The sequence below is a fragment of the Suncus etruscus genome, chromosome 8, assembly GCF_024139225.1.
Source record: "Suncus etruscus isolate mSunEtr1 chromosome 8, mSunEtr1.pri.cur, whole genome shotgun sequence".
NCBI lineage: Eukaryota > Metazoa > Chordata > Mammalia > Eulipotyphla > Soricidae > Suncus > Suncus etruscus.
The window spans coordinates 34010896-34026749 of NC_064855.1; the positions used below are offsets into that span (position 1 = coordinate 34010896).

Sequence of the window (15854 nt, forward strand, 5' to 3'; positions counted from 1 at the left end):
GATGGAACCCCGGTCCATCCTAGGCAAGCGCTTGCAAGGCAGATGCCTTACCTCTAACGCTACCACTCCGGCCCCAATTTTTTTTTTAATGGTACATTTACAGCTCTCTAGGTGCTTGTCACCAGAAGCCCAGAGCAGCATCCACTTTGTTCATTACTGTTCTGGAAGCAATGCCTTTGTGCTCCACTCTTGTGGGGGAAGGGGAAGGTGCAGATCTGAGATAAGCCCCTTTTCGAAATTCCAGAAGATCCTGCTGGAGATCCCAGCTCTGCAAACTGGGGAACCCAGTTTAGCAGCCACAGAGTGGCAGTGCCAGAGGTCAGTCTAGTAGTCAGTGGCCAAGCCCCACCCATCAATACTGGGCCCACTCTCAGATCCGAAGCTTCACCCACAGTTACTGAGCATTGCTTTTCTACAAGCTTTGTCTAACTTAATCAGTTTTTTCAGAAAGTTCCAGAGTCCCTCAGTCCCCAATACCTCCATGGAATCTTTCCTGGTAGAGGCCAGGGTAACACAGACAAGCCTCATCTTTTAATTTGGGGCAAGTACCAGGGAGGCCTGCCGTTTTCTCTGTCTACCTCCTGGACAGGGCTGAAGTGCTGGTCTCAGCACACAGTCAGGAGTGAACCCAAAAAAAAACCCTGCCAAATGCCAAACTGCCCATAGTAAGTGTGTCCCATTTTCCCTGTTTGGGGTCTATGGACAGAAACCCCCAGAAACAGCCTCAAGCACAGCCACAAGGGCAAGGAATGAGATGTGATCTAGTAACTAACGCTTAAGGAAGGTGGCAGCTTAGCACCAGGGAGGCCTGGAGGTCGGAACGATAGCACAGCAGGTAGGGCATTTGCCTGGTATGCAGTTGACCTGAGTTCGATCCCCTGCATCCCATATGGTCCCCTACACCTGCCAGGAGCGATTTCTGTGTGCAGGGCCAGAGTAGCTCAAGAACACTGTGAGTGTAGCTCATAAAACAAACAAAAAGGTCACGTACCTGGTGGTGGGGTACATCAGAAATGGGGTGTTATCAGGGATAGCTACTGGCTAAGGACTTGCATTGAGCACAAGATTTGTTGGAAGAGGCCACAAAGGCAGGTTGTGCAAGGTTCTCCCATGTTCCATAGTAACCCTGGTCCCTGGGACACAGACTGGGGTAATGTGGAGAAGGTGGGGGGATGTTAGGGTATACCTTATATTACCCAAAACAAAGATCATACCTGGTTCCTTTGTATCTATTTGTTAACAGCTTGGTTTTACTCCTGTCTTGACTCAAGGGACAATATTATTAGGGTTCAAGTTGATACCCATGTTGGTGCTGAAAGTCAAAGCAAGACTCAATACAAATGATTGGGTTCCAACTCTAGCTGCGTACACTCGCACATGTATCCATATGTGTGTGCACACATATAAACATGTGTGTGGCCAACACTTCTCCAACTTCATGGTAGCTGCAGCAAATGGGAAATAATAGCATTGCCAATTTTGAAGCCCTGGTTCATGGGCACAGTTGCGAATTGTGAGGACAGCCAGGTGTTCTGAGATCCTAATAGGATCCTATTAGGAAGATCCTAATAGAATCCTCTCATGAGGGAGCCTTTGTCCAAGAGGTGCTAGAGAGATAGTACAAGGGGTTGTGGCACTTGCCTTGCACATGGCTGACTTCAGGATCTCTTGACTGCCACCAGGTGTGATTCCTGAACACAAAATCAGGAGTAAAATCTGAGGGAGGGCAATCCTCAGTCTAAAAAGGGAGAGAAAAGGTGTCAAGTGGCCCACAGGGACCCCAAATCTGGGTGGGCCTTTTGTGGGAGGACCTACTCGGAAAGGAAGCAGCTGTACAAGTGGAGACTGTTCCAGACATTGCTTCCTCTGGGAGGCCTTTCTGTGGATAGAAGACCTTGGAACTGGGCTTCCTAGAGTCAAATTGCACCTTATCTAACAGTGTGTTGAGTTTAGCATGCACAGACCACATTGTCCCCAAACAACTGGGCCAGCTCTCAGTATACTGAGTGGGAGCAAGTGGACCCCTGATTGGTGCCATGATCACTACCCCAAACAGTCCGTTTGACACCCATCCTCCAGTTCGGAAGTGGAGCACCCTCTCTCTTCTTTCTGACTCTGCGAATGAGAGGATATAGTCTTCACAGGCCTGTTGTCCAGACCATCCCATGTCAGATCTGAGCAGAAAAGAAAAGGAGTGGCTCTAACAGGACCATGTCTAAGGCATGGTGGTGAAACAGGCCTGGGGGTGATCTGGCATCTCATCTGTTGGCTTTTCGGTGCCAGCTGTTTCTGAGCATCCAGGACCTTTCCCACCCCTGGTATGGTGTTATGATTGGCTGTTTTATTGGTTGTGTTCATTTAAATATCTCTAGTGCAGGGGTCGGAGTGGTAGCACAGTCTGTAGGGCGTTTGCCTTGCATGTGCTAACCTAGGATGGACTGTGGGGTCCCATATGGTCTCCCAAGCCAGGGGTGATTTCTGAGTGCATAGCTGGGAATAACCCCTGAGTGTCACTGGGTGTTGCCCAAAAACAAAACAAAAATAAATAGATAGATAGATAGATAGATAGATATAGACATAGACATGGACATAGATATAGATATAGATATAGATATAGATATAGATATAGATATACTGTATTTTCCGGCATATAAGACGATTTTTGAAACAAGAAAAAGTCAACTGAAAATCGGGGGTCGTCTTATACACTGAGTATATCCCTAAAAATGTTTCAATATGCCGCTAAATGAAAATTGTATGAATATTGCCACAAAACAAATTTTCCAACTCGATTCTGTACCAATCACTGCAAGGCTGCTCGGACCACCTCTCTAACTCAGCCAATCCAAGCAGGCTTTTTATGCATGCAAATTAGACAATGTTCTGGACCTGAATCTACACTGTAAAAAGCCTGCTCAGATTGGCCAGAGTCAGAGAGGAAGTCTATTACAGCATAACCTTTGAACCTTAGCTTGCTGTGATTGGCTCACTGTGGTACATGAGCACAGGAACACATGCAGCACATGCAGCACAGGAACATTCTGTCTGATACAGTGAATATAGGCCTAAACCTATGTTTTAACTGCAAAATTAGGAGGTCGTCTTATATATATATATATATATATATAGAGAGAGAGAGAGAGAGAGATAGATAGATAGATAGATAGATAGATAGATAGATAGATAGATAGATAGATAGATAGATAGATAGATAGATAGATTGATCTCCAGTGCAGCATACAGGATTAGCTGTGGCAGATTTTGGGTATGCTCCCACTCCCCTCCCCAAATGCAGCCATTGAAATGAAAGGCCAGATAGGCAGATGAATATTTGCCTTTTAGAGTGAAGATGTTTGTTGCCACCAAAATTAGCTACAAAACAGCTGTTCTAGAGCAGTAGAACTGGATGGATGAGGAGGCAAGTGCCTCCAAAAAAGGCAAAGGAGGAAGGAGAGAGACAAGAGCAGGACAGAGGGGGAGGTCTAAGGGGCTTTACTCAAGGGACACTGCTCCCCCTCTTTCTCACCTTGCCCACATCTCCTTTGAGGGGTCTGTGCATGTGAGCTGAAGGGGCTGTACTCAAGCTCCCACTGAGAAGAAAGAATTCGCGTATACTCTGGGCCTTTTATTGATTTAAGCACACACTTACTCACACATGTATATACAAAATTCACTTTGAATCCACTTACAGGTCTGTTTGGAGAGAGCAGAGCAATGCTGGAATTCAGCAAGGGTAAACCCGAGGTGCTCCATGCAGAGCTGTGTTTGGGGGTCATCAGGAATGTGCCCTCCCCGTGGGGGTTGCTGAAATGTGCCCTAGACGAGAAACACATGTCTGCAGGGGCTGTCGGCGTGCCTGCAGCCCTCCAGCAAGGGTTCCGGAGAGAGGCCCAGTCGGAAAGGGCGGTTTAGGGAATTCTCCCCTTCTCATAAATCCTGGAGAAAAAACCCAGGCCTGTCTCCCACACATGTGCACCTCATTATCCAGGGGTCCCAGGCTTTCCCCTGGGGTTAGATCCATGCCAAGTGGTTTCCCAGGACTGGCGATAAAGACCATTCACACCACTTCCAGCCTGGCTCTTACACATAGTGGGGGCTGGGGTGGGAGGGAGAGGTCTTGGGGTCTGCTCACCTGGCCGTCACTCACCCTCCGTTCTCAATCCTGTTTCACTGCATTCAGCCTGCACCTGGGACTGGTTGGGGAAAGGAGGCTGTTGGGGCGTTGGGTGGGCTCTTCCTAAAGTAGGCCAGCAGATGAGCTAGAGCTCCATCTAGTGCACCTAGGACTATAGCAAGAGACTCTTGGGGAACATCGAGGGGGCAACACAGGAAGACTTCCTGAAGGACGTTGCATGCCTCTGCCTAGCTTTTGAAGAATGTCTTAGGAGATTTTCTACACACATGTGGAAAGATGTGAGAATTTCAGTGTCCTAGTTGTGGCCCCAAAATCAAAATAATAATAATAATAATAATAATAATAATAATAAGGAGGGGGGGGGAGGAGGAGAAGGGGGGGAGGAGGAGGAGGAGGAGGAGGAGGAGGAGGAGAAAAGCAGCAGCAGTAGCATCAGCAAAGGGAGTCAGTCAGCAAGGAAGCCTGGAGAGTAGCTGAGAGGGAGACACAGGCAGAGAGAGCAGAAGGAGCAGAGAAGTGGCTGCTTGGGAAAGGCTTAGCATAGAAGCCATGTGAGGAAATGAACATGACAGTTAGGGCTGTGAAATAAAGCTGGCTGTCTCCTGGAACTTTAACTGGCTGCTTTTGAATTTCTATGCTGTTATCCTGCACCTACAGACCCGCCAGGCTGTAGAGGCTGCAGGAACTGGGTCCAGCCAGCTGAGATAGGTCTCACCATCCCCACACCAACTCTAGGACTTTTTAGTTTATATTAAAACAACAATTATATCTTCTCCCTTTAGCCTATGTACAGATTGGCTCCTCCTTATGTAAATAGGGGTTGGTCGCTGACCAATCAAATTGTGTATGTCAATAGGATCATTGAGGATGAGCCTGTTCCTGTCTCTTTCTGGCCATCAAGGACTCAGTTATAGTTTGTGGGATTTATCCAGTGCATTGATTTTTTTTTTTTTGGAGGGTGTCCATATCTGGCGGTGCTCAAGGGTTACTCCCGACCCTGTACTCAGGAAGCACTTTTGGTTCCCTTGGGGAACCATATGGGATGCTCGGGATCTAATACTGGTTGGCCACATGCAAAGCAAGTGCTCTTTGCTATCGCTCTGTTTCACTGCTATCTGGCCCCTGTTCAGTGAGGTTTAGACATCAACTTATTTTTGTTTGGTTGGTTTTGGTTTTAGGGCCACACCTGGCGGCCCTGGGTTACTTCTGGCTCTGCGCTGAGAAATCGCTCCTGGCAGGCTCAGGGGACAATATGGGATGCCAGGGATTGAACCCGGGTCTGTCCCAGGTCAGCTGCGTGCAAGGCAAATGCCCTGCCACTGTGCTATCACTCTGGACATCAACTTTTACAGGAAGGACAAGGGCTTGTTTAAAAAAAAACAGTCAGGGAGGGCCAAAGCAATAGAACAGCAGGTAGGGTGCCTAGGTTCAATCCCCGACATCCTATGTGATCTCCTGTAGCGTTAAATAATTAAAGATTGAGAAGGATGGAGGTGGATGGATTTTTCTCTGCCATCCCAGGCCACATGGCTCCGCAACCCCTATCCAGCTTGCGGGTCCCAGGTTTAGGTGAACGGCGGAATCAGACTCATCCAGAGACAGGCATCAGGAAGCATCAACTTTATTCATGCCCTATTCATCACATGTGTGGCTTATATCATAACCTTTCAAGCACAGCCATTCTTTGCTAGCCCTGCATCTTAACTCTTTTCAGCCAAGATGAAGCCTCATCCCCCACCCTTTCTCCCTAGGTAACTTGATCTTACCTGCAAGACCCCACCCATTCCTGGGAGGGGTCTTGGAAAAGGTAGATAAGGCCTTTGACCCAGGGGATTAGGCCCTTTTGAGTATCTGCCCTTTTGGTCTTTGGCCACCATGGAGGTGAAAGGGAAGATGGCTAAAAGGAGTTAAGATGCAGGGCTAGCGAAGAATGGCTGTGCTTGAAAGGTTATAGGCCACACCTTTGGTGGTCAGGGTATGAATAAAGCTGATACTTCCTGATGCCTGCCTGTGAGTGAGTTCAATACCCGTTGCTTTCCTGAACCCCAGACCCGCCAGTTGATGGAGGATGAAGCCACGTGGCCGGGGCCTAAGGACAAAGGCATCCATCCATCTCCATCCACCACCATTGCTAATTATTTAATGCAACAATCTCCCAAGCCCTGCCAGGAGTGATTTCTATATGCAGAGGCAGGAGTGAGCCCTAAGCATCTTGGTGTGTGGCTCCCCAAAATACTGGGGAGCCAAAGAAATAGGGTGGACAAGGGGCTTTCCATGCACGTGGCCAACCCAAGTTGGCTATACCCCAGCACCCCATATGTTCTCTATCCCTTCCAGGGTTGATCTTTGAGCACAGAGCCAGAGTTAGCCTTGAGCACCTCGGGATGTGGACCAAAAGGAAAAACTGCAAGAGTTTACAGGTGTTCATTTTCGAGGGTTGGTACAGGATATGAAAGAAAGAAATGAGGTTGACTGAGTAACTGAACTAGTGGAAAAGAGGTGCAGGTGTGGGCAGGGAGAGGCTGACTGTGTCCACTGCCTCAGGTTTCAGGAATTGGCCTTGTTTCCATCCAGGCCCCCCTGGACGGCGCGGCAAGCCCGGAAGAAGAGGTGACCCTGGTGAGTTCCTGGTTCTCCTGTGTCCTGAGCCTGAACCAAGAGTTGCTGCCAACCCTGCTGTTCCAGAGAATGGAGGAGGAATCCATCAGCCCTCATGGTTGCTTAGTTTCTTTTCAGGCTCCCTCCAGCCCCACAGTGTTGAGCTGGAACCTGGGACTGGGTCCCTCCCCAGGACCTGCCAGACCTGTTGCACAGAGCTGTCAACAGGGCATCAAGCCTTGCTCAGACCTCCTGACCACCTACACTTCTGGGCCCAACTGACACATCTTTGTGCTAGTCCCATCTTTGCACACATCCCTTTGCTCCTCCTCCTGTGCTCGCTCACCCTACCCATTTCCCCCTCCAAGCTTGTGCTCTGCTCCTTCCTGTCAAGACTTTTCTACTTGCTCCCTTACCTGCTACCTCAACTTTCAGCCTTGCCTTCCATTTTTCTCCCTCTTGACACCCACCCCATTTGAACACTTCACTGTCACCTATGCGACCTGACCAAAGTTATTGCTCATGACAGAGAGATAGGACAGGGGTTAAGAAATTTGCCTACTACCACTACCAGAGTAGTGGTGCAAGCGGTAGGGTGTTTGTCTTGCAAGCAGCTAACCTAGGACGGACCGCAGTTTGATGCCCCAGCATCCTATATGGGTCTCCCAAGTCAGGAGCGATTTCTGAGTGCATAGCCAGGAGTAATCCCTGAACGTCACCGGGTGTGATCCAAAAAAACAAACAAACAAAAAATTTGTCTTGAAGCCAAGCAATAGTACAACAGGGAGGGCACTTGCTGTGCACAAAGAGTTTCAGATTTGATCCCCAGCACCCCATAGGATACCCCGAGCTCAGGAGTGATTCTGGAGAGCAGAGCCAGTATTAAACTCTGAGCACTACCAGGTATGGCCCCAAAACTAACAAATAGGAAAGACTAGTGTCTGGATGAACCTTGGCGACTCCAGTAGGGCGAACAGGCATGCCACCACCAGAGAGCTCCATGGAGCTGGACATGGCTAGGACCTCTCTGGCTCTCAGGTTTGTCTTCTGCTGTTGGTCAGGATGTCCTGTCCCCTCCTGCTGGCGTGTTCTTTGTCCTTTGTGCAGGTTCTCCAGATAAATGCCTCTGCTTGCCCTTAACTCAACTCTGGAAGCCATGTGCCTGTTTGTTTGATTTTGTTGGTTTGGCTTTGGGAACTACACCGGTGATTCCCAGGCTTACTCCTTGCTCTGCACTCAGGAAGCTTTGTGGGCTCACTTGAATTCAGGTTGTGACTTTCCTTCTCTCTGAATTCAGTATCTCATCAGCTCAAGGGGCACCAACCTGCCTGGTACACCTCATCATTTGTCCTCTTTTCATCCTCACCATATCATTTTATTGTGTCCCCCATCTCACTAAGCACTGAGCATCCCCTCTAAGTGCCTGTATCTGGGGCTGGACAGGCAGGGCACAAGCCACAGACCCTAGGACAAAGCTTTATCCCAGTTTCCTGGGACGAGCAAGATAGTACAGCAGGGAGGGTGCTTGCCTTGCACACAGTTGACCTGATTCAATCCCCCACATCCTGTAGGGTCTTCTGAATTTTCCACATGTGACCCCTGAACACAGACCCAGGACTAAGCCCTGAGCATAGCCCAATATGGCCCAAACCCCCCCACCAAAGAAAAAAGTCAGGATTAAATCTGTGGGTTATGGTAGCAGAAATTAACAACCCAAGAAAGACCAGCCTTCCCAGAGTGTCCTGCAAGTCTCCAATGTCTCCTCCTGCCTTGGCTGGATAAGATCGTACAGGGATGGGGCTAGAGAGATAGCATGGAGGTAAGGCATTTGCCTTTCATGCAAAAGGTCATTAGTTCGAATCCTGGCATCCCATATTGTCCCCTGAGCCTGCCAGGGGTGATTTCTGAGCGTGGAGCCAGGAGTCACCCCTGAGTGCTGTTGGGTGTGTTCCAAAAAACAAAAAACAAAAAACAAAAAAAGATTGTGCAGGGGTAAGACAGGTTAAAGTGCCTGCCCTGCACATGACCAACTCGACTCAGATTTCATCACTCAAAACTGCTGGGTGCAGCCCTGGAGTCCCCCAAGTCATCGCAGGGCAAACTGTGGAATCCCCAGAATAGCAAGGTCAAGAAGCACCAGCGACCAGAGTGATAGCACAGCACTTAAGGCATCTGCCTTGCATGCAGCCAAGCAGGGTTCAATTCCTGGCATCCCATATGGTCCCGAGTACCACTAGGAGTAATTCCTGTGCGCAGAGCTAGGAGTAACTCCTGAGCACCCTCGAGTTAAAACAAAAAGAAGAAAAAAAGAGGCACCATAGGAAAGCCAAAGCAATAGTACAAAGGAGAAGGTGTTTGGCTTGTGCACAGCTGACACAGGGTCGTGATCCCCGGCATGCCAGGAATGTTCCTTGAGTGCAAAGCCAGGAGTAAGCCCTGAACATTGCCGTATGTGACTCAAAAACAAAACAAACAAAAAGAAGCACATATTCTCAGAGGGAGACAGGGAGGTCTGGACTTTTCTGCTGAGTTTATGAGACACACAGACATACACAGAGACACATGTGCAAATAGATACATGCACTGAAAAAATGCTCACACATACACGTGACCTGAGCATATATTTCTTCCTCTCTGCCCCCAAATACCCCCTCCATCTGTCCCCTTTCCTCTAAACAAACTGTTCCCCCGCCCCAGCTGGCAACACCAAAGTGAGGGCTGCCATCTTTCGTGAGGCTCCATCCGACCTGGCCAGTGTGACTGAGCCCAGGCCCGATGCATAAGCACCCTGAAGGCTGACTATGAATCTCCCATGCTGAGGCTTTGGCAGGCCTGCAGCTGAGAGGTGTGCCTAGGAAGTGGGCAATTGCTGGGACAAAGAGGGGTGTGGGGCTAGAGCAATACAGTACAGCTGGGAAGGCTCTTGCCCTGGCTACCTGGTTTAAATCTTCGGCATTCCATGTCCCCTGAGCACTGCCAGGTGTGCCCCCCCCCCACCAAAGAAGGGGGCTTCTGGCTGAGGGAAGGTGAGGGCTCTCTTATCCTGATCATGGCTCCTCTGCTTGTGTCTTGCAGGCCCGCCAGTAAGTGTCCCGGATCATGTGTGTGGCGCTGAACAGATAAGACTGTTTCTCTCTCCCTGAGTCTTGAAAATGATAGGGAAAGAGAGGGGAAGAGAGGGAAACTGGAGGAAATACGAGGGGCTTGAGCGATAGCACAGTGGCTAAGGTCCTTGTTTTGCAGAAGGCCAACCCAGGTTTGATCATCCTTAGCATCAGTATGATCCCCTGAGCACCACCAGGAGTGATGAATGTAGAGCCAGGAGTAACTCATGAGCACCATTATATTGCCCCTTCCCCCAAAACCATCATTCATATGGATTAGCTGGTATTGATCACGAGCTGTGTCTACCAGGTCAGAGAAGTTTCTGCGCCATCCTCATCCACTGGGAAGAATCATTTGCAAGGCAGGTGGGGTGGCTAGACCTGTACCCTGCTTACTGATTGGGGGGAGGATATAGCCCCCTGCTTTGGCTCCATGAGTCCCCGAAGAGACCAGGCAGAAGTGTGGTCAGGGCACTGGTTGCAGCGGAAACTGGCTTCTTCCTCCCATTTTCCTGCTGAAGATGAAGATGATCACTCATGCCTGTTCATACCGCAGGGCCCATCAGGACGTGACGGCTACCCGGTAATATGTCCTTATCCTCTCTTCTCTTCCGCCTTTTTTTCTCTCAAGCCCCAAGACTTCTGAGCCTGCACTGACTCTCTGTGCTTCTCCCTTGCCCCCATCCCTACCAATTCCTCTGAGGAAAAGATGGTGGGGGTGGGAATCTGCCTATTCCTGCAGATAGCACAGAAGCTTCTAGAAGCAGCCTGTCTAGGCAAGTGAAGGGCCCCTCAAGACAGCCCAGTTCAGGCTGGAAGGTGGAGCGGGTGGGCACTGTGTGAGGCTTGAATTGTGCTATTGTCCTGTCTGGGGTCTCTGACTATGAACTTACACAGTAGCTCAGTTTTGGAGTGGCTCGACTGAACCATGTTTAAGTGGGACTCTGGAACAGTTGGTTCTGCAGGAAAGGTTTGGGGGTTCGAGGTGGGAGTGCAGCTTTGCACACGAGAGCCCTGAGTTTGATGGCCTGCACCAATTCTATACAGCGACAACTTGGGCCCAGTGTGGTCACCCCGGAATGCAGGGCGGCAGAGACTTATCACAGCTGTGGGTGGTCAGACCCCAGCTAAGGTTGCAGGGTCTCTCAAAGCCAGAGAGCAGCAAATTTGAGGGTGGTGGTGTAAAAGCTGCATTGATCCTTGTGGAGCCTCCTAGCATGTGACAAGGCCTTCCTCACTGTTCCCTGGGGCACGAGGATTTTAGGACTGTCCTATATAGATAAGGCTTTTCTTTTGTTTTCTTTTTTCTTTTTTCTTTTTTTGGCCACAACCAGTGATGCTCAGGGATCACTCCTGGTGATGCTTCAGGACACCTGTGGGATACCAAGAATTGTACAACACAAATGTACATGGAATTATCAAAACTTAGATCAACAAGGGTCAACCTGAAATAATCGTTCTGTCTCTCCATGGTGTTATTAACGTCAGTGTCTAAGGATTAACTGGGCTGTGGGTGATGCTAGTTGAACCTCTGAGTTACTGAGTTTAGGCTCACTGAGCTTGGTAGTTTTTTGGTTTCTTTTTGGTTTTTGGGCCACATCCGGCAGTGCTCAGGGGTTTCTCCTGACTGCTCAGAAATAGCTCCTGGCAGGCACGGGGGACCATATGGGACGCCGGGATTCGAACCAACCACCTTTGGTCCTGGATCGGCTGCTTGCAAGGCAAATGCCGCTGTGCTATCTCTCTGGGCCCATTTTTTCGTTTCTTTTGGTCACACCTGGCCACACTCAGGGATTATTCCTGCCTCTGTGCTCAGAAGTCACTCCTGGCAGGCACAGGGGACCTGCGTTGCCTGTGTGTAAAGCAAGTGCCTACCTGTGTACTCTTGCTTGGCCCTTTTTTTTACTTTTTTCTTTTCCCTTAAGGCTTAGTTAAGTCCCAGAATATGCTTCTTGGGGGATTTTTTTCATGGCACTTTCTGTTTGGAGGGAGGTATAATTATGTCACTTTCCAAAATAGACAGTGAAGCCATGCATCCCCTTCTCCCACCCCTACCCCCAGTAAGCCCCCAGTAAGCCCAACAGCCATTCCCATACCCACCATCTTCCCAGGATGAGAAAAGAGCCTGGCTCCACTACCAAATTCCAGAAGAAGTAATGGCCACTAGCTCTTTGCAGGTAGTCTAGCCAGTCTAGGCTTATCCCTCTGTGGCATTCTCAGAAAGAGGTGGGCAAGGGCCGGAATGATAGCACAGAGAGAGGGTGTTTTGCCTTGCATGCTGCTAACCTGGGATGGACCCGGGTTTGATCCCTGGCATCCCATATGGTTCCCCGTGCCTGCCAGGAGTGATTTCTGAGTACAGAGCCAGGAGTAACCCCTGGGAGCCGCCAGGTGTGGCCCAAAACCAAAAATAAAGGGAGATGGGCAGATTCTCCTTTCTTCATGAACTACGGAGCCCAGTGCAACCTCTACACCAGCATTTAATGCCTGAAGCAACTGTAGTATGAATAACTTGGTAAATCAGAGTGTTAAAATAAAATATTAAAAATAACATAAAACAGACAGTAAGAGGGGTCAGAGTGATAGTACAGTCGGAGAGTGTTTTTCTTGCACATGTCTGACTTGGGTTCAATCCTCAGCTCCCCTTATGGTCCCCTGAGCCTCACGAGGAGAGGTCCCTTAGCCAGGAGTAACCCCTGAGCACCACCAGGTGTGGCCCAAAAACAGAAACCAAAAATAAAAGATCCAATGAGAGCACAAGGAATTAGGGAAGCGGAGATGGAAACTGGCTGTTTTCAGGATGAATCTTGTGTGGCCCATTTCCCACAGCGAGACCAGCTGAAATCAAAGCCTTATGTGGACTCAGTAGGGGTGGCTGGGGGACAACAAGCTCCCCCATGTGCCACAGCTGACAGCTTGTTGCCTGAACCCCTTACAGAACTCAGCCTGTTCTTTCTTTTCCAGAGGGAATTTGACCCTTACTTAACAGAAACATGTTTATGATTGAACCTTCCCGGAATAAAGAAAAGCACCATTCCCCCAAAAAAGAGGAAGGGTCAGCTTAGCCACTGTCCCTGCTGCCACAGCCAATTTCTTGAACTTTTGTTTTTTGGGAGGAGCCACACCAGCAGTGCTCAAGAATCACTCCTGGCAGGGCTTGAGGGACCATATGAGATGATGGGGATTGAACCTGGGTCCTCCTCACTGTACAATACAGCCCATTCTCGCATTTTCTTAGTGTGAAGAATTGCTTTCATGATTTGTTTTGTTTTGTTTGGGGGCCATACTCTGCAGTACTCAGGGATTTCTCCTGGCTCTGTGCTCAGAAATTACTCTTGGAAAGCTTGGGAGACCATATGGGATGCTGGGGATTGAACCTGGGTCTTCTACATGCAAGGCAAATGCCCTACCCACTGTGCTATCTCTCCGGCCACTACATTCACGTTTATCCTTCTGAAACTAGGTGTTTTGGTATTGTCTTTCCCCCACCCCTCATTTGAGCAAGAGGTTGTTCTCTACTAGTTAAGAATTCTTCTAGGGGCCGGAGAGGTGGTGCAAGTAGTAAGGTAAGCCTTGCTCATGCTAGCCTAGGACGGACCGTTGTTCAATCCCCTGGCGTCCCATATGGACCCCCAAGCCAGGAGCGATTTCTGAACACATAGCCAGGAGTAATCCCTGAGCGTCACCGGATGTGGTCCAAAAACTGGGGAAAAAATTCTTCGAAAGGGTCAGAGTAAGAGCATATTGAAGGGAAGTTGGTTATTAGCCTTACGTGCAGCACAGTGACTATGATCCCAATTTTTTTTTTTTTTTTTTTGGTTTTTTGGGCCACCCCGGCGTTGCTCAGGGGTTACTCCTGGCTGTCTGCTCAGAAATAGCTTCTGGCAGGCACGGGGAACCATATGGGACACCGGGATTCGAACCAACCACCTTTGGTCCTGGATCGGCTGCTTGCAAGGCAAACGCTGCTGTGCTATCTCTCCGGGCCCTATGATCCCAATTTTAATCCCTTGCACCACATTTGGGGTCCTCCAGCAAGCACAATGGGAGTATACCTGAACACCACCAGGGAGTGCTTCAAAGCATATCCAAAACAGCCCCTGAGCACAGCTGAGTGTGGTCTCAACTCCCCCAAATTTTAGAATGTAAGGCCTGCATGGCATTTTATATTTGATGCCATCTGTCACCCAACAGCATTTAAGATTGAGACTCCTTCACCCCTATACACAGTGTCCTAGAAATAATACAAAATAAGCTCATTGGCTTATTTCCATGATCTTAGAAGAAACGTGGAAAAGTTGGTTTGCTCTACCAAAACAGTTTGCACATGTTTCTGGCTATGATGTGCGTCACCAAATTGCCCTCCAGGTACCTGGGCTAGTATTCCCACCCCAAAACCGTGGCCAGCTACATAGATTATCATAGTTTTCTATCTTTGGCCAATATATAAGATTAAAAGGGGACGGAGGGCCCTGGGAGATAGCACAGCGGTGTTTGCCTTGCAAGCAGCCGATCCAGGACCAAAGGTGGTTGGTTTGAATCCTGGCATCCCATATGGTCCCCCCGTGCCTGCCAGGAGCTATTTCTGAGCAGACAGCCAGAAGTAACCCCTGAGCAACGCCGGGGGTTATCTTCCCAAAAACCAAAAAAAAAAAAAAAAGGGGGGGGGACGGAGGCTGCAGCCGGAGCAATATTATAGCGGGTGGGGCACTTGCCTTAGATGCAACTAGCCTGGATTTGTCCCACTGCATCCCATATGGTCCCAAATCAGCCAGGTTTCTGGGGTTGGCCCCAAAACAAAAACAAACCAAGAAACAGAATTGAGTGGCAGAGATTGTACAGTGGGTAGTGACTTGCTTTGCATGCAGCCAAACCGGGTTCAACTCCCAGCATCACACAAGGTCGCCAAACCTGCCACCAGTGATGTGTAGATCCAGCATCTGTACGGCCACAAAAAAAAAAAAAAAAGAAAAAAGAAAAAAGAAAAGAAAAAAGAAAAGAGAAGAGAAGAAAGAAAAAGTATAGCTTGAGGATGCAGCTGTTTTTCTTTTCCATGCCTCTATAGAGCTTATTTTATTGTACGCTTTTTTATTTTAATTTTTATTGTGGTCGAAGTGAATTATAATTCTCTCACAGTAATGTTTGAAGCTCATGGTGCAGCTGTTTTTTAATAGCCTTTTAATAGCCTTTGTGTGAGTGTGTGAGGTGTCACTGTCACTTGCTGTTCACTTCTGGAAGTGAACTTCATGAAGCCATGACAGTGTAGTGAGCGAGGTCCAGTCCCTGGAATCGTATAATATGCGTGCCTTCACCCCAGGCAGCACCAGCTGTAGTCCTGGTATCTCCACATCGCTACATGGACCAAAATATCCAAATCACTGTGCTTGGCACATGCTTGGAAACATCTAGCCTGTTTACCTGGAATGGTCCCAAGATACCCTGGGTTACTCAACCAGGTCCCCCTCATCCCCTGAAGGGGGGTGCACAGCCTCAAGTAAGCCCCCAGCCTCATGGGCACCTTGAATCCATGCTGAGAACTTAGTGCTCAGAACAGGTTTACACAGCACTGGGCAAGAGCACAAACTTCGAACGAGGGGCCAGAAAGATGGCACAGTGAGGACAATGTTTGCCTAGGACACGGTTGACCAGGATGCAATCTTTGGCATCTCATGTAGTCCCAAAAGCACTGCCATGAGTGATTCCTGAGCTAATCCCTGAGCATCGCCACATATAACCACCCCCCAAATTAGAACGAGGCAGGATGGTAGCGCCTATCTGATAGGAGCCCCTCCAGGAGACTGGGATGAGCCCAGACTGTGAGGGAAGGGTCTAGGCTGATGTGGGTGAGGCATTCTCTTGTCACTTTTGTCCATATTTAAATTAAATCACTATGAGATGCAAAGTTGTTGGTGACTGAATCAGTCATACAATGTCCAACACCCGTCCTTTCATAGAGCACATTTCCTGCCACCATTTCCTGTTTGTTTCCCTACCACCACCACCCCAGCCTGCCTCTG

At 49.0% G+C, this 15854-nt stretch overlaps 1 protein-coding gene across 1 annotated transcript in view; it reads left to right on the forward strand.

The window, feature by feature from the left end:
- The window catches only part of COL23A1 (collagen type XXIII alpha 1 chain), a 114642-nt gene that overhangs the window by 73211 nt on the left and 25577 nt on the right, over positions 1 to 15854 (forward strand). Inside the window, 3 exon segments of the mRNA XM_049778442.1 lie at positions 6710 to 6754; positions 9809 to 9816; positions 10394 to 10420. Of these exon segments, the coding sequence (XP_049634399.1) occupies positions 6710 to 6754; positions 9809 to 9816; positions 10394 to 10420 (80 nt within the window).